Raw genomic sequence first — 24,078 nt, forward strand, 5'->3', positions numbered from 1 at the left:
TGATCCTGGCCTGAGGTCACTTTACTATTTCAGGTAAAGGCAATCTGGGACATACTGCTCATCTCCTATACATTTCTAAGATGAAGGACAGACTCCATTCTAGATTCAGCTTTCCCAGAATACAAACCTGGGTTAAAGCATCCGGGGATGAATATATTGGCAACTTTACACAAAACAGAGGATATCTCCTGACATTGATTTTTAATAGATTTATATTATCCTCAGTGAGTCTCCACTTCTTTTCAAACTCAACATTTCCATTCTACCCACACATTCTACATATGAAGTAAATCCTAAGAAAAAGGTACTTGCTAGAATCAGGAAATGTATCTGTTGCTTCGGAGTAGAGATCTGTCCCTTTCCTCTTCCCTTCACTATGTGATCTGGCCCATTAAATGTTATATGCTCTGCTGTAGCCATACATTTTAAAATGTCAGATTTATGTTAAACCATTACTTTCTCAACAATATTGGCAACAATATGAAACTGTGATAACTCTGAGCTCCTTATAAAGAAGGCACAATATGTGTCATAAAATATATTTTACGAAATACGTGAGGAATCTAATTTGACAGGCCACTGTAGCTCTTTATGCTGAAGACAATAAAATGGATCCTCTCACTTCAGTTGCAGTCTGAATTAAATTGCACCAAGAAACAGAGCCAGAAGAATAACTCTACTACGGAATATTTTGCTGAACACTCAGAAATCGAATACCGATGCTGGAAGCGGAGAGAGAGGTTCTGGTACATCTGGCATCAACACATCTTTCTTGCTGGGTTTAGGAGCCATGGTTGGCCTAAATGGAGGAGGAGAAGCCTTTTTTGGTCTTGAAAGTTCAGGTGACTTCTCCTGCAGTGATGCTCGCTGTGGTCTTGGAGAGTCAGGAGATCTCCTCCGTGATGACACTCGCCTTGGAGATTCAGGAGACCTCCTCCATGATGACACTCGCCTTGGAGATTCAGGAGACCTCCTCCATGATGACACTCGCCTTGGAGATTCAGGAGACCTCCTCCGTGATGACACTCGCCTTGGAGATTCAGGAGACCTTCTCCATGATGACACTCGCCTTGGAGATTCAGGAGACCTCCTCCGTGGTGATGGAGGTCTTGGCCTTGAGGACTCAAAAGACCTCCCTCTTTGCTGGTATTGTTCTTGTTGCTGGGAAAGTGTCACTGCTTGAAGAGTCATCTGCTGAGCCTGCAAGACAAAATCCAGATTTTTCATTATCTCTTTTGAGCACGCATATTGTCACATCCATAATCTCTGCTATGCAGATGATACAACACTCCTTGCTGAATCGGAGCATGATCAGAAGACCCTGATAAAGAGACTAAAAGAAGAAAGTGAAAAGATGGGAGTATACCTAAATATCAAAATGACCAAGATCATGACAACTACTGGCAGTAGCACCAAAGTCACAACTGACAACGAGAACATTGAATGTATTGATGATTTCATTTTCTTGGCTCTATGATCAATCAAAGTGGTGGATGCAGCCGTGAAATCAAACGGCGAATAACACTGGGCCAGAACGCAATGTTAGGAATACAACCTAAGAAAATCCTGTATTCTTTTTAGGAGCAGCACGCTAAATACATTGCAGATTAAGGAAGTAGGGGACGAGGTGCGGAACATCAAATATTGAACAAAATGGATAGATAAATGGATTGTGTGGTCTAGCCAGTGTGGCTATTGTCTTCTTTTGGGTGCCTAACCCATAATTAATTACCAGATGTGGACTTAGCATGCAGTAGTTATGGTGGAGAAAAACAATGAGATGGGGACTGTCACATACGCAGGGTGTGGAAATGGAGCCTGGATCCTTTGGGCCTCTGTGCTGTTTAAAGACTAATTTCTGAGAGAAATAAGGAAGACACCTGCAAATATAACCTGCAAGCTCACTGGGGTTTGCGGGTTTGCGGTGGACAGAACAGCATATCAATATGCTTGCACAACTCACAGCAGGATTGTTCCCTTCAAATTGTCTACTCACCATAAGCAAAGCCTGCTGGTTGATAAAGGCTTGTTGCTGTGCTGCAGCTAACTGGCTGGGGTCCACTGCCGGCAAGATGGGCTGGGGCATAGCCATAGCTGAGAGAGAGAGAGAGAGAGAAAGGGTTGAAGAATTGCAAAGGTTCAGTACCCTCAGGATATGGACCCATTTCCAAATGAATGCAAAGCAATCACAGGGGAATTTGGGTGGGTGAAGTTTCCATTAGGCCAAAAGCAGGATTTTTGAATTCAACACAATTCCATACCACTTGTTCCAACGTTCTTTGAATCCCAGGATTTGAAAAATAGGGTTTTTTATGGGGGGGGTCTCTATAAGAAAATTTCAGTTCTATGCTGCACAATGTTTTCCCCCAGCATTTATAGTAGGAAATAGATTTGTTTCAGTCTTGTATGCAATTTTCTCATCCATTTGGGAAAACTCATGGACACTTTTAGGTGATCCTGCATTGAACAGGGGGTTGGACTAGATGGTTTTTGTGTCCCCTTCAAACTCTATGATTCTATACTAAGATAAAAGGGGGCCAATGTATTATTATGTATTTATTTATTACATATTTATTACATATATTACATAAAGTAAAGGAGGCAATAGGCCCACTGTTGGGTGTGGATGGACAAACTCTAATGGAGGATGCAGAGAAAGCAGAAAGGCTCAGCGCCTATTTTACATCTCTCTTTTCCCACAGGTCAGAGGGTTTAGGTACATCTAGAGATTCCAGTAGCCAAGAGATACTGTCTGGATGGCAGGTTGACATGGATAGAGAGGTTGTCAAGAGGCATTTAGCTTCACTGGATGAGTTCAAATCCCCTGGGCCAGATGAAATGCACCCAAGAGTGCTTAAAGAACCTTCCAGAGAACTTGCACAGCCCTTGTCCATCATCTTCGGGACCTCTTTAAGGACTGGAAATGTCCCGGAGGACTGGAAGAGAGCAAAAGTTATTCCGATCTTCAAAAAAGGGAGGAAGGATGACCCGGGAAACTACAGACCAGTGAGTCTGACCTCTGTTATGGGGAAGATAATGGAGCAGATATTAAAGGGAGCAATCTGCAAACATCTGGAGGACAATTTGGTGATCCAAGGAAGTCAGCATGGATTTGTCTCCAACAGGTCCTGTCAGACCAACCTGGTTTCCTTTTTTGACCAAGTAACAGGTTTGCTGGATCATGGAAATTCAGTTGATGTCGTTTACTTGGATTTTAGTAAAGCTTTTGATAAGGTTCCCCATGATGTTCTGATGGATAAATTGAAGGACTGCAATCTGGATTTTCAGATAGTTAGGTGGATAGGGAATTGGTTAGAGCAGTGGTCCCCAACCTTTTTATCACCAGGGACCACTCAACGCTTGACAATTTTACTGAGGCCCACTGCCCTAACTGACTCTAGTCGCTATGGTAATGTTTAAACATCCCTTCAAAGTAAGATACAGACACGCCACAATAATGAACATAAGGAACATTTTAATTTCATGGAAATTTTAACTCATGACAATGACAAATCAGTAGGAACCCTGAGCTTGTTTCTCTGCAACGAGATAGTCCCATGTGCGCCTGCCGGATCGTGGATGAAGTAAAGGGCCGGGGGAGGGGAGGCATCCTTCGCGGCCCACCTCCAGTTAGTCGACGGACCACATGTGGTCCGCGGCCCACAGGTTGGGAATAACTAGGTTAGAGAACCGCACTCAAAGAGTTGTTGTCAATGGTGTTTCACCAAATTGGGAGGACTGGCAAATACTCCAGAAGATAGAGACAGAGTTCAATGAGATCTGAACACAATGGAAAAATGGGCAAATGAGAACAAGATGCAATTTAATAAAGATAAGTGTAAAGTTCTGCATCTGGGTCAGAAAAATGAAAAGCATGCCTACTGGATGGGGGATATGCTTCTAGGTAGCACTGTGTGTGAACGAGACCTTGGGGTACTTGTGGATTGTAAGCAAAACATGAGCAGGCAGTGTGATGCAGCGGTAAAAAAGGCAAATGCCATTTTGGGCTGTATCAACAGGGGCATCACATCAAAATCACAAGATGTCATAGTCCCATTGTATATGGCACTGGTCAGACCACACCTGGAGTACTGTGTGCAGTTCTGGAGGCCTCACTTCAAAAAGGACGTAGTTAAAATTGAAAAGGTACAGAGGAGAGCGACAAGGATGATCTGGGGCCAAGGGACCAAGCCCTATGAAGATAGGTTGAGGGACTTGGGAATGTTCAGCCTGGAGAAAAGGAGGTTGAGAGGGGACATGATAGCCCTCTTTAAGTATTTGAAAGTTGTCATTTGGAAAAGGGCAGGATGCTGTTCCTATTGGCTACAGAGGAAAGGACACACAGTAATGGGTTTAAACTACAAGTTCAACGATATAGGCTAGATATCAGGAAAAACAATTTCACAGTCAGAGTAGTTCAGCAGTGGAATAGGCTGCCTAAGGAGGTGGTGAGCTCCCCCTCACTGGCAGCCTTCAAGCAAAGGTTGGATACAGACTTTTCTTGGATGCTTTATGCTGCTTTGGGCTAATCCTGCGTTGAGCAGGGGGTTGGACTAGATGGCCTGTATGGCCCTTTCCAACTCTATGATTCTATGATATTTATTGATTTGGGATATTTCTATGCCACCCTTTCAGAGATCTGATTGAAGTAGCTAACTAAAAACAAGCCCAAAAGTCATCACAATTCACAAATCTCTGTACTTCATCCCATTCCTTATATTTTTTATTACCTGGTATGGATCCCATTCCACCTAGCCCTGGCATCATTGGCATGGTTGCAGGCATCATTCCTCCCATAGCTGGCATGGGCTGGTAAGTGGGCATATGCATCATTCCTGAATATCCTTCACAAAGAAAATATTGGCTTGTAGTTTTCCACGGGAATGTCCCTTTCGACCCAAACAACAAAGCTTACTGAGATTTCTACTTGCGGGCACTGAACAAGACCCTAAGACTACTATTATCCACAAACCTGGTCACCAATTCAGGTGGATCGCCATGTTGGCCTGCACCAGCAGAACTAAGTCTAGCGGCACCTTTAAGACCAATGAAGTTTTTTTCAAGCTGTAAGCTTTTGTGTGGAAACATATTCAATGAATAAGACCTTTCTGGTCTTTAGGGTGCCACTGGACTCAGGCCTGGTCATAACATGCATTTTTCAAGCTCACACAGAGGATCTTCCAAAACAGAGTAAGCCATTTTAGGAGTGATGCAGAGACATTCTAGCCCATGGGATAGCTTGGAAGGACAGGGAAGCCTAGAAGAGAATGACAAACAGCAAACTAAAATAATCTGCAATGAGACCCCACCCAAGTCGCAGCATGAATCTCCTAGTTATAGAATAATGTGATGGCCAACATCTGGTGAGATCTTGACAGCAGGGAGAGGAGAGAATGACTGCTGCCATTTGGCCCGCAAGAAAGCATCCCCCCCCATGTAGAGAAATACAATGCAAAGGAATGAAGGAGGCAGGGGCCTCTCAGAATAGCAGCAAAATGCCAGAGACTGGAAGTAGTAGGAATGGACTGCAGGCAACTGGTAGAATATCATGTTTTGGAAAGCTCCCCTCTGTTAAAAGCTCCCTGCAAACAGAAAACCAACACCCCAAGACAAGAGAGGAGACAGAACATTTCTCCAGGCTGCACTTGTTTTCTGTTGGAATTGAGATTTTTAAAAATATGTGATGGAACGTGCAAAGATGGTAGCCACTAGTACTCTGAAGTGGACCAGTCCATCCTACCATCTCAATGCTCTCTCTCTTTTGTATGTGAATCAGGCCTAAAGTAGTCTTTGGAAGGAGTCACGATTCCATTTCCTGAGCAACACTGGAGGCTAAAGTCCAAAACAATATCAGTCATTCATGCTTGTGTGTTTGTGTTTGTGAGTGTGGATTGAGCACAGATGTAAACTGAGAGTTTGGTCCAGTACAAGTAAAAAATGACGTAATGGCTTTGATTTTAAAAAATGTTTTTAGAGGCAGGGCAGAAGTATGATAATGACTTAATATCTGTGTGCATTCAGCCTCCTTGTGTGATTTGCTACACCTAGTGCAGCCCCTTCAATTTCGAGTATCTTCCTAACACTATGACTAGTATGCTGGTGTGATTTCACACAGGTCACATCTGGGCCATACTGCCTAACAGAAGAGTTTCTACTGGCAACTAAATCCCTTGCACTGTCATCCCACGTACAAATCCTGGTCCTTGCCTGCCCTTGCACCAACCTGTAGTTGGGAAGACTCCTTGCTGCGAGGGTCCAATTTTCCCACCTCCTTTCATACGTCCTGTAAGAGTCCCTTCATTCTCCAAACTCTGCAGAGAGGAAGACAAGTTCAAAATTAGCAATCAGCTCATCCACTCGTGCAGGTTGGGTTGTTGTTAGGTGCAAAGTTGTGTCTGACCCATCGCGACCCCAAGGACAATGATCCTCCAGGCCTTCCTGTCCTTTACCATTCCCCGGAGTCCATTTAAGTTTGTACCTACTGCTTCAGTGACTCCATCCAGCCACCTCATTCTCTGTCATCCCCTTCTTCTTTTGCCCTCGATCGCTCCCAGCATTAGGCTCTTCTCCAGGGAGTCCTTCCTTCTCATGAGGTGGCCAAAGTATTTGAGTTTCATCTTCAGGATCTGGCCTTCTAAAGAGCAGTCATGGTTGATCTCCTCTAGGACTGACCGGTTTGTTCGCCTTGCAGTCCAAGGGACTCGCAAGAGTCTTCTCCAGCACCAGAGTTCAAAAGCCTCAAGTCTTTGACGCTCAGCCTTCCTTATGGCCCAACTTTTGCAGCCATACATTGCAACTGGGAAGACCATAGCCTTGACTAAACGCACTTTTGTTGCTCTATGGAGAGGTCCAAAAGGCAAAACTAGACGCAGGCTGGGTACATGGACACAAATTAGGCAGGGGATGTGAGCTGTCCACAAATGCAGAGACTGTAACTCTGTCAACACTACAGAGAGGTCTAAAAAATATTGGGGCAAATGGATCAGAGAAAGCAGGATGCATGGCAGAGAAGGACAGCAGCCACTCGCATAAGAGGAAAGGTTACACTTACTGACATATAAGCCCTGGGTCCCTGTCGCAGAACAGGCATAGAAAGGCCATCTATGTCATAATCTATCCCTCTGGAGGAACTTCGGCTATCTCTGGTGCCAGATTCTGTGGGAAAAGTAGAACCCCATTACCAGATGAAGCCACCCTGCTTTCCAGTATCATTCAGAAGCACCCCCATCCATCCTATCCAAAGTTCCCATCTGGCTGGGGACACCTAGGGCCAACCTATGATGATGATGATGATGATGGTATTTATAAATTGTAGGGCTCCTCCCTACAAAGGCCTGGGGCAGTGCACAACATCTTAAAAGCTGACATAAAACAATTTCAATATAACCCATATACAGTAAAAGCATTTAAAACAGTAATTCTAAGTGCCCCACAATTCTCCTCATTAGCCAATTATGCTGGTGCATTCTCTGGGGTATGTTCGGAGAAGGAGGGGGGAGACCCACTGATTTCGTTATTTTCTTTTGCCTTAACTTATATGCCCAAAGCAAACAAAACCAAAAGGCAAAAAGCTGTGTCTTCTTTAAATTTATCAAATGCAATCCTGAATAATTTTGCAACCATCGATTCAGGATTGCATTTAATAAATTTAAAAAAGACACAACTTTTTGCCTTTTGGTTTTGTTTGCTTTGGTTGTATTTCTACAAGAAACCAACGGTGTTAACTATATGGCTGGCAGAATAGCACTATTTTGCAGGCCTTGGGGAACTATGATCCTTCTGCTAGGGCCCAGATTTCTGTTGATAGCATATTCCACCAAGTTGGGGCCAGGACCAAAAAAGGCCTGGGCCCTGGTCAAGATGGTCATGATCTGAGTGCTCTTTTGGGGGTGCATTGAGAGAGGAAGTCCTTCAGATACATACAATATGATTTTTCAGGAATTGGGTCTAGGTTACCCAGAATGGAATAACCTAGATCCAAAAAACAGCACAGAACCTGGTGAGGTAAACAGTTCTTTTGGTGAGGTACACAGTTTTTAAAAGCTCTGCGCTATGAGTCCAATTTGGCATGTGACTATAGCAGGGGGAGAGGTTTCTGTTCCAGAGATAATCCCAGGTCCTGACAGCAGTCCCTCCTTGTCCCCACACGACAGTCTTGAGCTGAATCAGGCCAACATAGACTTTTAAAAAGCCATTCTCCACAGCTACTATGTGCCTGTTAGAAAAGGAAGTCAGGGAACCCAGACTCAACTAGTCAGAAATTGTACCACGTACTTTGGCCCATAACCATTGCTGAAGGCTCAGACGTCAGAACTCATGACTGATACACCCTGATTCTATTCGGTTTCACTTCAGTCTATGGCCTCACCCTCGCCCACAGATTGAGACTCACCTGGGAAGGCAACACCCTCTTTGTCAACGTTTGCAGGCAATGATGGTGCATGAATGGCTGGTGCAGGAGGGATGTTCAAGAGCATTCTGGCAAAGGAGAGAGTAGTATCAGAAAAGCAGAGATTGCTGGGATTTTGAGAAAGGGTAAAGGGAACAAGCAGCAGTGAGGGGGTTGCTTACGTGTCTGGAGAGTTCTGCCAAGAGTAACCTTCATCCCTCTCTGGTGTTATGGGATAGTCAGGCGAGGACCCAGATGGCAAGCTGCCTTCCTCCATTCCTCTAATGAGATCCAGCACAAAGTCACAGCCTGGTAAATCCCGCCATGTCTTGCCTGTAAACATGGATACAGACCAGCCACGAGGGATGCTTTCCAGGCCCCTGAGATCAGAAGAGTGAGAAGATGTCATGATAAGGAGAAGAAACAGAAGAAAACAATATATAGAATAGTACAGACGCACTGGCAAACCAATATGGCAATATAAAATATCCAAATTGGACCATCTCTCTTCAGTTTCAGTTATTCTTTAATTCTTATTTCATACAAGTTCCAACGCGTTTCGCCTACAGCTTTTTCAAGGGATGGTTTTTATATTTAAGGACCAACTTCCACTTATTATGAAATCTCTTGATAGAGTATAAGGTCATACAATAGCTAAAATTAGCTTGTGGCGTTTCAATTACCACTTCAAGAAGCTCAGAACCAGAAAAGGAATTAGAAGAGCTCCATGGCACGGCAATTAAATTAGTAAACCAGATCTCAAAAACTTCAGATCAGAAGCGATTTTTACCCACCTATTTCCCAAATGTGGGCCAACATCCCTGTCACAACATCAGATATTGAAGCTTCTACTCTGCCCTGGCCTGAATGTCTCAGATCAACCTAGTCTCATCAGTTCTCAGAAGACAATGAGGGTTAACCCTGATTAGGCCTTGGAAGGGAGACCCCCCAACGAAGTCCGTGGTTGCTACAAAGAGGCAAGCAATGGTAAACCACCTCTGAATGTCTCGTGCCTTCGTAAACCCTATGGAGTTGCCAAAAGTCAGCTTTGACTAGCAGCACTTTCCACCACCACTCCAGAGTCCAGACTGAATTGCCACATGGACTCAACCAGAAGGGCAGGTCAGTGAGACATTTATGACCTTTAAAACAAATTGCTGTTACCTTTGACTTTGGACTTGCTGGAATATTTTGCAAAGACTATATGAAACAAGAGATCGCATAGGGAGGCCTCTCTTTTCTCCTCTGACTGGCATTGCAAATGCAGAGACGCTTAGAACACAAATGGTGCTTTTGCACAGATATTGACTTTGGGCTTTCCTATCCCATCCATCATCCCCCCCCACACACACACACATACTGTTGGTAGGCCTATTACCATTTCAAAACTATTATCAGTAGGATATTGCTATAATGTTAAAACACCTACTACCATTTTTTTGAAGGCATAAAGACTGCTGACCTGGGGTGGGTGGGATGAGAAATGAAACCAGATGTTCTAGGGGAAGAGTAGAAATGTGCACCTTTCCTTCCACACTTGCCCAAGCCCACCTTTGGAACATTGTTCCAGGGAAGTCTTACCAAAGCAGGTTTGGGAAAAACTGTAAGAGAGCCAGGGAAAACCTAGAAGGCAGACGGGAGCTGACAATGATGTCATGCAAAAACTAAATTTAAAGTAATAGAGGGAGGGAAATGGAGCAAGAGTTCTGTTCAGAAGCAAACTTTGACTGATAATCTGGATAAACCCTTAGAATGAGCAAGAGTCTAGAAACACTAAAAGGCTCATAACCATTTCATCTCCCATGTTTCCCTTTCCAGGGCTTTGCAATGGACTCTTACTGCCTTTTCATACACTGCTTTTCACTACCTGGATGAGTCCTCGGCCCACCTATCTATCTACTTCCATCTACTTACTGCTATTGGAAGAAGCCAACAGAGCATCATCTGACTTATGGGACAATAAGTGCTCTAAAAATGAACTGTTGCTGATGATATTTTTAACCATTTTTTGTAACCCACAGTAAGCTAGAGTGCTGGGAGCAGTGAGTAAGAAATCTAATTAACAAACAAACAAACAAAAATTTAAAACCACTTTAAAATCTAAATTTTGTTTTAATTCCTACAGTTCTATCTCATATTGTACACCACCTTGAGCTGGCCTGCTGAAATGGTGGGATCAAAATTAAATAAATAATACTTTTTAAAACTCCCCCTTCCTCTCCCCACAAAAGACACCCTGTGAGGTAGGTGGGGCTGAAAGAGCTTTTAGAGAACAGCTCTAAGAGAACTGTGACTAGCCCAAGGTCACCCAGCTGGCTGCATGTGGAGGAGTGGGGAATCAAACCTAGTTCTCCAGGTTAGAGTCTGCCACTCTTTAACCACTACACCATGTTGGCTGAAGGACCTTTTCCTCAGTCAAGAAAAATTCTGCTCTAGTCTTCCTAAAGTCCCATGGACTTATAAACATTTTATACAAAAATCTGGCTCTTAAGAAGATCCAAATGCAATCCCTACTTGCTCTGCGGTTTGTGAGTCTTTAGATTTCCTCCTCTCCCGTTGGAAGGCAATTCATGGTTATCCAATGAGGAAGATCAGGATTCAAATCTGCTTCCACTTCCGCCTCCAGTGGTGTCGTCATAGATGTATATCAACTCTGCCTACTATACATCTCTCCTCCCCAACCCTCTCTCCCCTCTGTATTCTTTTTAATTGAGCATGATTGTCTTACAATGTGAATTTTCAATAACAGCAGCAGCTGCTTTCAGGGAGCATTCCAGAATGTTAGCCTATGCAGTCTTGTTTACTACCTGATCTTTCTCTGCTATTAATAAGGTTCCTGACCAAAAAAGCAGGGGGCGGAGGCATGCTGGGAGGCGGGACTACCCACTCTCCTGGTGAAAGTACAAACACCACAACTGGGGTCCTGACCAGTGATGGGAAAAAAAACACAGACGCAGAAAGCCAGGCACAAATTTGGAGTCTACATTTAAAATCTGATGCAGTAAAACAGCCCTGCAAATCGTAATTGTGGACAAGGTCAAGGAGTTTTTCATTAACTGAGGAAGCTAAATAGTTTCATGATTAAAGCTTATCATGAAGAAAGTTTGGATTTGGAGCTAGGCACTGCATAAATATCCTCTAAAGATCCCTGACCATAGTTCTGAAGCACCTATTACTGGCTATGGCCTGCCTAACACATAATTGGACTTAGATGTGGTAAGATTTTCACCCACATTCAGTGCCTTTCTCATGTCAACGATCAATGATCTATGTTGGATAATTCAATTTTCCTCTTTCTGCCACTGGATGTACCTTGAACTCAAAACCCAGCCTGCATATTGCTCTCCTGTTGTCCAAGACTCCACCTCGGCTGAAATCTTCTCCTCTGCTCAGAGAAAAAGACAGACTGTTAATCATAGTCCAGTAGTTAACCATATGAACAGTGTCTTTCATGGCAAGCACAATGCTAGACTTACAGTCCAACCCCTATGCATGTTTATTGGCAAACAAACCCCACTATGTCCCAAAGTCCCGGGGGGGGGGGGGGCGACACAAGACTGCAATCATAGTTACTTCAGGAGCAAGCAGAAAACAGTGAAAATCATCATGGAGTATATGGAGGGAAGGAGATGTGATTCTATATCACAACAACACATTACATATCTAGTCCCCATGGGGAGCCTCATCATGCAGCTCAAATATCCACACAATAAGGCCACCAGAGACTTAGATATTTCTACAAACCTGGTGTGTTTGGGGGTCTCTAAAAATTTTAAAAACAAGTGCGTAGGTGAAAACATTGAAAAAGTAAAATCAAACCCTAGAAACTCTTGCAAGCTTTAGAACACCTGGTATCTATTCTGAGGGGAAGGTTTATAGTTTAAAGTAAACCTGGCTCACTCAAAAGCACAGAAGGCTGTATGAGACCCCCCAGTTGATAGAAACAGCATGTCACAAGTGGTAGCTTCTGAAGCCCCTCCACCCTCAAGGCTTCTTTTGCCACGCTACTCTGCTCCCACCACCCCTCCCCACCGTCAATCCTGAAGAGCCCAGTGTGGCTCCAAGTCTCTGTTGGCAGGTTCATGGGACTTACAGGGGGGAAATCCCCTTTCACATGCATGCATGCATGCATGTATGTATGTATGTATGCATTTGATTGATTGATTGATTGATTGATTGATTGATATGCTACCCTCCCCGAAGGCTCAGGGCAGTTTATATGAAACACGAATGATACAGATAATTTATAACAATAATACAGTGATAATGGCAAGCAACATAGTAGGATGACAGAACAATGGAGAGAACATTAAATCAACACATACTGATGGTCCAGTGAGTTGGGCGGATCTGCAGTGATTGCCATAGGAGGGAGGCTCGGGGGGGGGGGGTGGCGGTAATGGGAAGTGGTGGTTTGGTCGACCTCAACCAAATGCCTAGTGGAGGATCTCCCTTTTGCAGGCCCTGCGGAACTTTCTCACCAAAGAGGTTCCCCCAAAGGGGTTCCACTGCCGCCAGTGTCAAAATGGCTACTGGCCTCTCCTGCAGCTACCTTTGGGCCCAGCACAGCCCCCAGCCTATTTTGCCCCCCCCCCAGCCCCCGGCAGCTCCTGGGATACTTTGCTGCAACTGCTGAAAGTGAGTATTAGAGTACATTCTCAGCACTTGTGCAGAAAATACTACTTTACTTTTAAACCTCCTTTTTTAATTTTTCAGATTTTTCTGCAAACCAAGGTACTACTCCAAGTTTGCAGAAAACAATACCTTTAACCCCCATGTGGTCCTGATCCACAGATTTCTCTATCCATAAATGGGGACCGTGGGTGACTATTAAAGTATAAGATATGGTAAGAATTCTGACACTACCCCCCACCCCCCCACACCTCATTCTGGAAAAAGGCCAAAGCCTTGTGGGAACTTTAGACAGGAGCTCAGCACAGGTGAACGGCATATAGTAAGCTCAGCTCAAATTGACAGTGTACAACGTGAAAGCAGAAATTTGTGAGTTTATGGGTGAGCTATACAATCCACTCTTGTGACTTTTCATTTTCATTCATCACTGCCTCAGAATAAATCTTTTGATTTTCCCCTTTAACAATTTCAAAATGTGCATGACTACACATAACATAGCCTAATCAAAATGAATCTACAGTTTTTAATTCTGAAGGAAAATAGTCACCCTGGAATAGAGATAGAGTTAGATTTCTGTTCAGACAGTCATCACCTCTTTAATGAGTTTATGTCATGCCATGAGAGAAGGATCCCTGGGTGACAGATCAAATGAAAATCTCCCACCTGGATGTACCTAAACTGCAATGCCATGCCTGGTACCACCTACACTGATTTCTTTCAATCAAAGACAGACATGTGATAGTGCAGCCAGACAGCTAAATGTCCCAGAGCTGAGTGATCTGTCCTCTAATTCCTCCTGAAATTGCCAATCCTTACCATAGTTAGAAGAGCCTCTTGTGGCGCAGAGTGGTAAGGCAGCCGTCTGAAAGCTTTGCCCATGAGGCTGGGAGTTCAATCCCAGCAGCCGGCTCAAGGTTGACTCAGCCTTCCATCCTTCCGAGGTTGGTAAAATGAGTACCCAGCTTGCTGGGGGGTAATTGGTAATGACTGGGGAAGGCACTGGCAAACCACCCCTTATTGAGTCTGCCATGAAAACGCTAGAGGGTCAGACATGACTCGGTGCTTGCACAGGGGATACCTTTACCTTTACCTTTACCTTTACCATAGTTTCTCTACATATTATGGAAATGGCCATCTGGGCATTCCTGTCCGGCCAGTGCTTCCAGCACTGGATGCGTCCAGATTGGGCCGGTCCCCGGAGCCCCCTTCCTTAAGCTGCATGCGCAGCCTCGTAGCCAGAAGCTTCCTGGCCGGCGAGGAAGACGCATCCACAGCTCCCAGGTACCTCTGTCTCGGGGGGGGGGGCTTGCCCTAGCCGCTACAGGGCTTTTGGAGCCGAAGGGAAGCAGCCGCGGGGCGAGGGGAGAGGATTCCCTTCCCTTCGGCCCCCAAAGCCCTCTTGCTGCCTTGGAGACACAGTGAGAGGGCTTTGGGGGCCAAAGGGAAGCGGCCGCAGGGCTGGGCGGTGGAGAATTCCCGTCCCTTTGGGCTACAAAGCCCTCTCGCTGCCTCGCACAGTTGGTGAGAGGGCTTTCCTGCCCAAAGGGAAGCTTTTCAAAAGCCCATTTTTAAATGGCCTTTGATACTAGTAGTATATAAAGCAAATGTCCATACTATTGCAAGACCAGCACAAGGGCAGTGTGACCAACCTGTGGCACGGCATTCCTTTTACAAAGAGGAAATATTTGCGATCTGCTATCATCATTCCCACCTAAGTCAAACGAGAGGTCAACGGAACAGCTGTCTGTTGTTTTCAAGTCCCAAGAGCCCCACTTCTTTTCACTCCAGTTTTTAACATTTTGTTCCCCCAGTCCCTTTCTGAGGTGTGCACTGGATGGAAAGGCTACACCAGCTGTACCTTCATAAGTGTAAACATCCAGCACCATCTTGCCTTTCCTCTGGTTGGCGGTCCATTCCAGCCGAGTCGGAGGAAAACCACGGGATACCTCTGGTTCATCTTGCATCTGTGTCATGGCTGTCAGTAGCTTGTGCTGGCACATGGCATTATATCCATCTAGACCACAGTCTGACACAAACCTGCAAACCCACAACATAACAGCATCCTTTCAGCAAACTACTCCCTTGTCTCAGAAAGCAAAAAGAAAATCACTTCTGTCTTACTTCAGCAGGGGCTTCTCCAGAGCTGGCGAAGGGGCGAAGGTACTCAGGAGGGCAGCCATCAATAACCAGCCTCGCTGGCATCGCTCCAGATCTGGGTTCTTCCACACCTGACTGGCCACCTGGCTGAACAGCTCATTGCGCAGGGAGTGGTTGGCCAACCCTTGGTGCACTATATAGTTCCCAAGGAGCTCTTCCTGCCAGCTTTGCAGGTCCTTCTCATTGATGAATCGCAGGATCTGTAAGAAACCCAGTGATGATGCAATAAACATTGACAGGACCAGCCTAAATGATAAGTGAACTTGAATTGAACATCTGAATGGACTTCCCCATTCCCCTTCATCCCAAATTAGAGGTCATTCTTCTCAATGACAGACAGAAATGGATACTGAAAAATCCTTCCACCTCTGTAATTGGGTGCTTAAAGCCAACTGCCTCGTGCCAGTTCTTAGCAAGACCAGCTCTGAAAACAAGGGCACGTGATATTCATCATCAAAGACTGTTTTCCTTATTGAAATGCCAAAGAAGAAAATTCCTGAACGGTTTGTCCTAATGGGCAGCGATGGTGTGTATGTGTGCAGGAATGCCACTACCCACAATTTTTCCTCAGTGAAGGCAAAAGCAGGTGGTGGGGATATTTTTTGGCAGGAAATAGCAGGAGGAGAAAAGGTTACAGAACTCCTCTCTTCCCACATTTCTCTCTTTGAAAAGCAGCCCCAAGCAGCTGCAGTTTGGAAAATAAAAGCAAACCATTCAAAGTGAACATAGAAAAGATAATTGATCAAGACGCTGTCCCTTTCCCTGTCTCCCCGTACAAATGCATGCAAAGGTACTCACACTGCTTGGGAGAGAGAGAGCTGTTTAGCGAACACATTTCATTACATTATGATGATAATCAAAATGGAGTGGAAATAGACAGCAGATGTTTTGAGACTACTATTTGGAACTGCAGCTGGGAATTGAGAATTAGATTGCCCTGATTATTTCTTAATTGAGGTACCCTGAAAGGGAAACCATGACATTATCTAAGCACAAAAAGGAATACCTCTTGTACTTCCGTGGCCAGGGTCTTATTAAAAGACCCCAGCTGGTAGTTGGGTTGTTAAGATTGATTGTTATAATTTCCACCCTATGGTTTTGTACTTTTTGTAATTTTATGGAGTTTTAATGAGGTTTTTAAATGATTGTATTTTATTGTACTTGGTTTGTTATGTAACCTGCCATGAGCCAGCCGGCTGAGAGTGGTGGGTAACAAATCAAAATAAATAAATAAAATAAATAAAACTGGGCCATTTAAAAGGCGAATTTTCAAACAAACCCTATTGGTGAAAAGAGAGTCTGGTCCCTCTTCAAGTCTGGTTACCTGATGACCTATGGATGGGTGTTGCACAAATACACAATATGAGTCATAGCATACATCACTGGAGTCCTGAACTTTCTCCCTGAGCCTCCTCCCTAGTCACCGCTTCTCTCATAGTTCATGTTACACCTGTAAAATGGCTCATGGCCCTTCTCTCAGACCCTATAAAGAAGAATGGCAACTAAATGGGGGGGGGGGGGAGACAGTAGTTTCATGAGGCATTACAGAGCTTTCCTTAAGAACCAGCTGGAAGTGTCTTGTCAGGCACCTGGTCAGTTGTTACCAACATGCAGAGTCTGTGTATGAACTCATAAACTATAACTAATAACCATAAGTTTTCTTCAGACATTCTGTCCTTCCTGAGGGGCAAAGGGTTTGGAAGATCTCCTGCTTTAAAAATCTAAGTTTGTTGCATAGTCCTGATTTTAGCTATCTGGACAAACTGGAATTTAGGGTGGTTTTTTCCTCATGAAGGTTTAATCCTGGTTTAAAATCCCAGCTTCTGTTTGTCCAGGCACCCAACATTTTTGGACATCACTGTAAATTGGAGTTAAACTGAGGGCTCCAAAATTTCAACTGCATTCCATACATGAGGGGAGGAGAGAGGAAGTGCCCAAGAATAAACATTTTACAGACTTGAAAGGTTTGTTTGTGATGCCTGAATGAAGCCACTAGATGGTGTTCCTGAGCAACTTGTACACTCTCAGGTACCAAGACACAAAATGAGTTCTCCTAGCAAGAGGAGTGGGGGAAATCAGAAAGAGCCAGGAGTATATTGAAGAAAGCTATAAAAATAGGTTAGATTGGGGGGGACGGGGACGATGCAGTCATTCCTCTTCTTCCCTAAATTGAACCCTCCCTCCTTTCTCTTTCCAGAGACTGCATATCCAGCAGTGAGAGAAAGGGAAGAGACAAAGCAGACTTGAGGCTAAGGAGACACTGAAGCGGTGCTGAAGGAAGATCCACTTATTTCTTGTATTGTCTCCGGTTAATACATCTTGTGGGTTTTTGAAAGGCCTAAAAAAAGGTACAAAAGCTGAGAAGCAGTGCTATTTTTCAACTTCTCTACAGTGCTCTGAGGGGGGGGGGGATTTGTCCCCAGTCATCTGAACTTTTCGGCTTGCTCATTATTTATTTACCAGTTTGTTCAACTGCAGAGCCTTTTGTTTGTGCTCAACATCCAGTCGGGTCAAGGGCTGTTGCAGAGGCTGTCCAAGGGCAGGGAAACTTGCCTCCTAGAAGTCACAGGAAGAACAGAAATGCTAAGCACATAATTAGCCTTACTAAAATCTAGTAAGTCCCCAGCATGGCACCCACCCTATCGCACCCACCCACACCTTTTATGGTGCTGCTAAGTGACTTGAGAAAGAGCTAGGGAGAGGGATCAGGGGCTGGAGGAGGAGTGGGCTAGTGGGAAGGAGGAGCTAGAATTTGAAGGAGTGGGAAAGAAGCTGAAATCCTCCTCCAAACCAAATGTACTTCCAGTTATTTGGGGAAAAAGAGGTTCGAAGACATGTCTTGGGATCTGTACCCTTTCTCCCAGCAACTTTTTACCTGGAAATGAGATTTCATAAAGGTAGAGAAGGGAAAGCTGTTGATGTTGAGTGGCAGAGAGAGATCAACCTTTGCTTTGACCTCTGGGGGAGACGTTTCTGTGACTTGATTCATCTGGCCATGGTGTTGACCTTCAAGATAGGGAAAAAAACTCTGAGGACAATTTGAGGCATCTTCAGTTTCTGAGGAAGTTTCTTCAAACCTCTTCTTGTGTGCAATACACCTCTGAAAAACAGCAGCTCCCAAAATGTGCTTGGTCAACATGAATCAACTGACAGATTTGCAAACAGCGAATGAGCATATGGCCAGCGACTTTCCAATTGGTAAACAAGCAGTCCTAATAAATGGAGTATGGAATAAAAGAGTTATTTGGGGCAATACAGAAGCAAATGCACTGCTGATTGCACAGTGCAGCACAGTATCTGTGCAGATACATTTTGTCCCCTTCATGGCTTCAGTTCAATCTTCTCCTGCCTCCTTTTCAGGGATGGATTAAGGCAGGCTTCAAATGAGGGATCTAGACTTTAGACATCTCTTCTGTTGCCACCCACAGTCCCAAGTCTTTGCCCTGGCAAACACCCTTCCTTTCCCTTTGCCAGCCCAAACATGGAACTGACATATTTAATATATTTAATATATTTCAGGCTACACAAAGGAAGCCTATGAGGAAATGTGTTTGCGGTAACATGGAACTGGATTGCCTATTAAGAGAATTTAGATTAGAACACAAAGAAAAATTATAAGCAAAGCTATTCTACTGTACAGCCCCTCATATGTGCATGCACTCCCTCCTGGCTGTTTCACTGAGACCTTTACTGTACGGGAGGCACTATGCCACATTGCTGCCTGATGTTTGCAATGGGGCATTTCGCCCTGCCTCTTCTCGCTCCCTCATGGGGAAATATTTGGCCTGCTCACTCTGTCTGCCCCAGATTTGTGATCCCGCACAGCAGCTGGGACAATAAGGGTCCACCACACTGTGGGGCAGTGTAGGCCTTTTTAGTTTTTTATTTTTAAGAACATAATGCAATATCACATTCTTAAAAATTTTTAAAAATGCATTTTTGTCCCTTCTGGGATGCTGTACTCGGACATAGGTGGGGAGGAGACGGGCCATGATTAAGCACGTCAGCAAGGACATGGGTGTCAACTGAAAGTGCATTCCACAGGGTAGGGGCCACAACTGAGAAGGCCCTTCCCCTGGCGATTGCTAACCGAGCCATTTGTGGGCTAATCTAACTCTTTCTTGTATGAGTGCTTCTTGCATTACTTAAAGAGCTCAGATTAATTTTTGGCGGCACCGGAAAGCAAAGGGTCACTGTGGAAGCCAACCAATCAGCAGACACCTCTGCACAATGTCAGTGCTGGTGGCATGGGTGGGGGGTGAGGAAAGACACACTGAAGGCATCTGCACCTGCACCTTAAAGAATGCCATAGGCCCATATTTCCTCTTTGAAGCAGAGAAAATCCACTCTTGGTTATGCCGGAGATGGGAGAGAAAACCAGAGCGGCATCGGGGTCAGGATGAGATGGCTTTCTTTAACCAAGCCCAATGAGCTTTAAAAGGCCAATGCAGATAAGCCCAAGGACTCAAGGGCACATGAAGAGTTGTAACAGGAGAAGCTATCCTATAGGTATGAGGATCCCAGATGCTGAGGGATTAACACCAACATCTCATATTGGATCCAAAGACTAATTGGTAGCCAATGCGTCTGCCACAGAATTAGAGTAATATAAGCTGACCATGATGGTGGGTCTGGTACAGGTGAAAGAAATGCTGACCGTGCTACCATGGACACTCATTTATCCAATGATAATGCAGGATCTCAGGAGTTACCCTCTAGCTAGAATTTCAGGCTTTCCCAGCCACATGACTTCTGTCTCAGAGAGATTAAACTTCAACCGCCTCCCCCTTCCCCATTGGATGACCGCATACAGACATTACGACAGGGCAAAGAGTCCTGCCACCACCTCCTTATCTAGCAGGAGGAGGAGATGAGTGTCATCACATACTGATCATACCTAACTCCAAACCTCCCGATGATCTCAGCAAGAGGATGCAGATATATGTTAAATAACGTTGAAGAGAGGGTCGGACCCTGTGGGACCCTGCAATTCAGATTTCATCAAGAAGATTTCTCTTCCTCAATAACAACCCTCTGAATGTCCCTAGAGCAGGCTATCTCAACCAGGGTTTTGTGAAACCCTGGGGTTTCACGATGGCCCCAGAAGGGTTTTGCCAACTGGGCGAGGGTTAAATTTTAATATATTGTTAATTTTTTTAAAATGATCAGGTGATAGGATTATACTGTGAAAAATTAAATCTGTATCAGTAGTGTCAAATGCCATTACATCAGCTACCAATGTAATCTGCAAATCAATAAACAAATACTAGAAAGTATTAAGTGCTAAGAACAATTTGCTATAGACATCAAAGATTTGACAATATTCAGTAGAAAGTCTAAACCGAAGTATGTTGAAATGCATTTTGGAGGAGGCGAGTCGATTCATTTCAGCTCTCACAGTCTTCTAATACAACTCAAGAGGGTCCTGTTGAAGCTTTTACAGTTCTGCAGGGCCTGTAAGACAGAGCTCTTTGGTTGAGACCAGGGCTAAGATCCACAGGACCCCTCTTCAGGTTCAGGCTACATGTTAATATCTACATACCCCACCCTTAGGGTGGTCTGCTGTGGGGTTAGGGGAGGGAGTTATGCTGCCAATCTTCTGTGTCTTGTCTGTTCTGGAGGGCTTTCTAGCTAATGGAGTTTTATGGGGTTTTACTGGCTTTTAAGTATTGTAACTCGCCAAGAGTTTTTGGAGAGTGGTGAGATAAAAATGTAATACATCAATAAAATTATTAGAATTCCAAGATGCTCCACTCACCTTCAGCCAAGTGGAGAAGGGCTGCAAGCTCAGCAGGGATTTCTAGCAGCTGAACGTCCTATAAGAGAAAAAGGATCAGCAAGCAATAATGCCACAGATGAAGATAATTGTGCTGAGGTTGAAACAATAGGTGATTTATTCATCTCTGTCAATGCTATCGTCAATGCACACGGCATGTGAAATGCAAAAAGTAGGTCTTTGCACCCAAGAAGCTTGCAATCGCAATGACAGAGGGTGAACAGACACCAGAACAAGAGTAGGGAAGGATAACAAGCAACTTAGATATACAGCAGAACATGAAACAACACTATGTGAAGAGAGTCCAGGATGAGCCTTGAGCTCATGCACACCTCCCTTCTCCTCTTTCCCCTCACACAATGTGCAACCAAGCCGGCAAACTACTGACTCTGAAAAGCAATATCTGATCCCAATCTGCCATTGTGTTTTGGAACACACGTGCAAAGCACTCTAGGTATGTTCACGTAGTGACAAACCATGGTTTGGTTAACTGAGTTTGGGGTCATCCTTCCCTCTCCTGTTTCAGTCATCTCTACTTTAGTGTTGCCAATCTGAGAGTAAGCTTCTTGCAAGGGCTGGGGCCTGAGGGACTGAAAAGGCAAAGATAACAAGGAGTGAATGTGATCAGCTGCAATACCTGCTTGACCTTTGATTTGGTTAGGGGTGATGAAAACTAAAATCACACTAAATGGACTTGTCTGAGTGGGTTTTTTCCTCCAGATTTTTTTAAAATAACAGGTTTCCAGTATTGGTTTCTAGTGAGGGTCACGTGCTGTTACAATGCAAGGCCAACAGCATGAAGATTTTGCTTTAATTGTCAGACAGGCCTCCTTAGACACAAATACTAGACCAGGTGTCATTTATTTTCCAGCACTGACATGTTTTGTCAATTTTTAAATCTTGTAAAAAAAAAAAGATATCTGCTTGTTTTATTTATCTGTTCTTAGAATCACCATAGCATGGATCTCTCTGTGCCGCAGCCCACTATGTTGAACACAATTATTACAATCAAACTATCTGATTATAGAATATTGTGCTAGAACTGCTCCTGAATGCACTTGTTTTCATCCCTAAGCCTGTAAAGAATTATCTGTGTCCCCACATTGAAAACTGGTACATCTGCCTTGAAGGACCTCTTGTCATTGTGTACAAAAACAAAAGCCATTATAAAGCAGTTCAGAAATCAGTTCTGGGAACAAGGAGTGGAGATAACCAGACAGAAAACAGCTGTGCTCTTTTAAATGTTACTGTGTACTATACACACACACAGGCAATGCAATTTTATTTTTGAGGGATTTAACCTCCCTGTCTATTTTATTTTTAAGATTTTTCTGCACACCTGGGGAGTGCCCCAAGCATTCAGAAAAATCTGTTGTGCCTCTGTGTGGCCTACTCATAGAGGGACAAAATAATTTGCAAGGTTTCCTTTTGGAAGGACATAGGGAGAGAGGTGGTCCCTTAGGTACTCCGGGCCCAGACCACAAATTGCCTTGAAGGTAAAGACCAACACCTTCAACTTGTTCCACAATACAACCGGAAGCCATTGCAGCTGTCAAAGTATGGGACACATATAGGCTCTCCAGGGAGTACCCACGGGGACCCAAGCAGCCATGTTGTGGACCAGTTGTAGTTTCCGGGTCAAGGATAAGGGTAGGCCTAGAGAAGAGTGTTGCATGGATCACACTGGCTAGGTGCTCTGAGGCCAGGTAGGTATCTGTTGGCAACAAGAGAACCAGCTCAGGTCAGTGGAGGGGGGATAGTACACATGATTCTAATTGTGGCACATGCTAATAAAGCCTCAAGTTTAACCTGCACCGCTTACTCAGTGCCAGTGCGAATGACTCTGCCTTTATCAACAGCTAGGCTTTACCAGATGAGGCCCTATGTTTTATTGACATACCATTCCCAGGCACTTCCTGCTATCCTCAGCACTTTTGATCAGTGACTTGTTTCTCGGCTTGCTGTTCTCAGGCCTCTGTAATCAGGACAGGAGAAAAATCAGGGAGGCAGGCAGGGAGTGCTCACCACTGGAGTATAGTCAGGGAACCATTTGCTTCAGCCTTGTACAGTCCTGTAGCAATGAAAACCTAATTCTATGTTCCTATCAACATTTTCAGATTTGTATATTGAAGAGACCTCTGACATGTGACTTGCTTGAAGTCTCAAAAGCAGGGGTAGTCTATCTGCAGCCCTCCAGATGTCCATGGACTACAATTCCCATGAGCCCCTGCCAGCAAAAGCAAAAGCTGGCAGGGGCTCCTGGGAATTGTAGGCCATGGACATCTGGAGGGCCACAGTTTGACTACCCCTGCTCAAAAGTAAGCACAAGGAACTCTTGTTTCCAGACATGAAAGCCCTCCCTGCTGCTCTGCAGACCTTTCTGCCAAAGCATAATCTACATTATGTTACCAGAATAGTAGGAGGTTTGACTGTTTCATGCCTACATGATCCCTACACACAATTATCAATAGCGGTTTCACTTGTGAATACTAGAATATGAATCAGTATTTTAATAGCAGTGTCCTTGAAATGAGTACATAGGTTCAAAATCACTTTCCTACTTCTAGGCAGACTGCACCTAGAGAAGCATTATTAGGATGTGAGAGACAGGTAGTCAAGATGGCCAGCGTATGCACCCTCATGTTTAAATTGTCTATAAGCCACAGGGCAATAAGGATTTCATGGCTAGAGAATAAAGTACTACATAGAGATCACAGTGCACTGGCTACAGTTCCTCAGTGGCATCTGAGACTGGCCACGGTAGACTGCCATTTGATACCTTCAGATCTTTCCATGAAAACTGCGGATACACCTGGACATGAGTGTGTGCGTGTGGGAGGGAAGCAGCAGAATTTACTATGGGAAACTGAAAGGGAGTGCAAGCACATGGCTGCAGATAACAATGCCGATAAGGCAAAATCCCAAACTATGAAGATATATATTTAGGCATATATACTATTTTGCAAGTCAAATTGGTATAGTGGTTAAGAGTGAGGACTTCTAATCTGGTGAGCCGGGATTGATTCCCTGCTCCTCCTCCATATGCAGCCAGCTAGGTGATCTTGGGCTCGCCACAGCACTGATAAAACTGTTCTGACCGAGCAGGAATATCAGGGTTCTCTCA

At 44.4% G+C, this 24,078-nt stretch overlaps 1 protein-coding gene across 6 annotated transcripts in view; it reads right to left on the minus strand.

Annotated features, from left to right (window-relative positions):
* The window catches only part of MYO15B (myosin XVB), a 111,847-nt gene that overhangs the window by 37,660 nt on the left and 50,109 nt on the right, over positions 1-24,078 (minus strand). For 4 of the 6 annotated variants that reach the window (XM_077327770.1, XM_077327773.1, XM_077327772.1 and 1 more), the window contains exons 15-28: positions 22,855-22,929; positions 20,937-20,994; positions 18,054-18,184; positions 17,639-17,734; positions 15,143-15,378; positions 14,880-15,058; positions 11,702-11,774; positions 8,572-8,769; positions 8,393-8,478; positions 7,052-7,155; positions 6,224-6,311; positions 4,731-4,844; positions 1,997-2,094; positions 718-1,200 (exon numbers count right to left, since the gene is read on the minus strand). In XM_077327770.1, the coding sequence (XP_077183885.1) occupies positions 718-1,200; positions 1,997-2,094; positions 4,731-4,844; positions 6,224-6,311; positions 7,052-7,155; positions 8,393-8,478; positions 8,572-8,769; positions 11,702-11,774; positions 14,880-15,058; positions 15,143-15,378; positions 17,639-17,734; positions 18,054-18,184; positions 20,937-20,994; positions 22,855-22,929 (2,019 nt within the window). The remainder of the gene's footprint in view (positions 1-717; positions 1,201-1,996; positions 2,095-4,730; positions 4,845-6,223; positions 6,312-7,051; positions 7,156-8,392; positions 8,479-8,571; positions 8,770-11,701; positions 11,775-14,879; positions 15,059-15,142; positions 15,379-17,638; positions 17,735-18,053; positions 18,185-20,936; positions 20,995-22,854; positions 22,930-24,078) is intronic. The other 2 variants (XM_077327769.1, XM_077327771.1) reach the window with 2 other exon arrangements.

This window comes from Paroedura picta, chromosome 3 (genome assembly GCF_049243985.1).
Source record: "Paroedura picta isolate Pp20150507F chromosome 3, Ppicta_v3.0, whole genome shotgun sequence".
Classification (NCBI taxonomy): Eukaryota; Metazoa; Chordata; class Lepidosauria; order Squamata; family Gekkonidae; genus Paroedura; species Paroedura picta.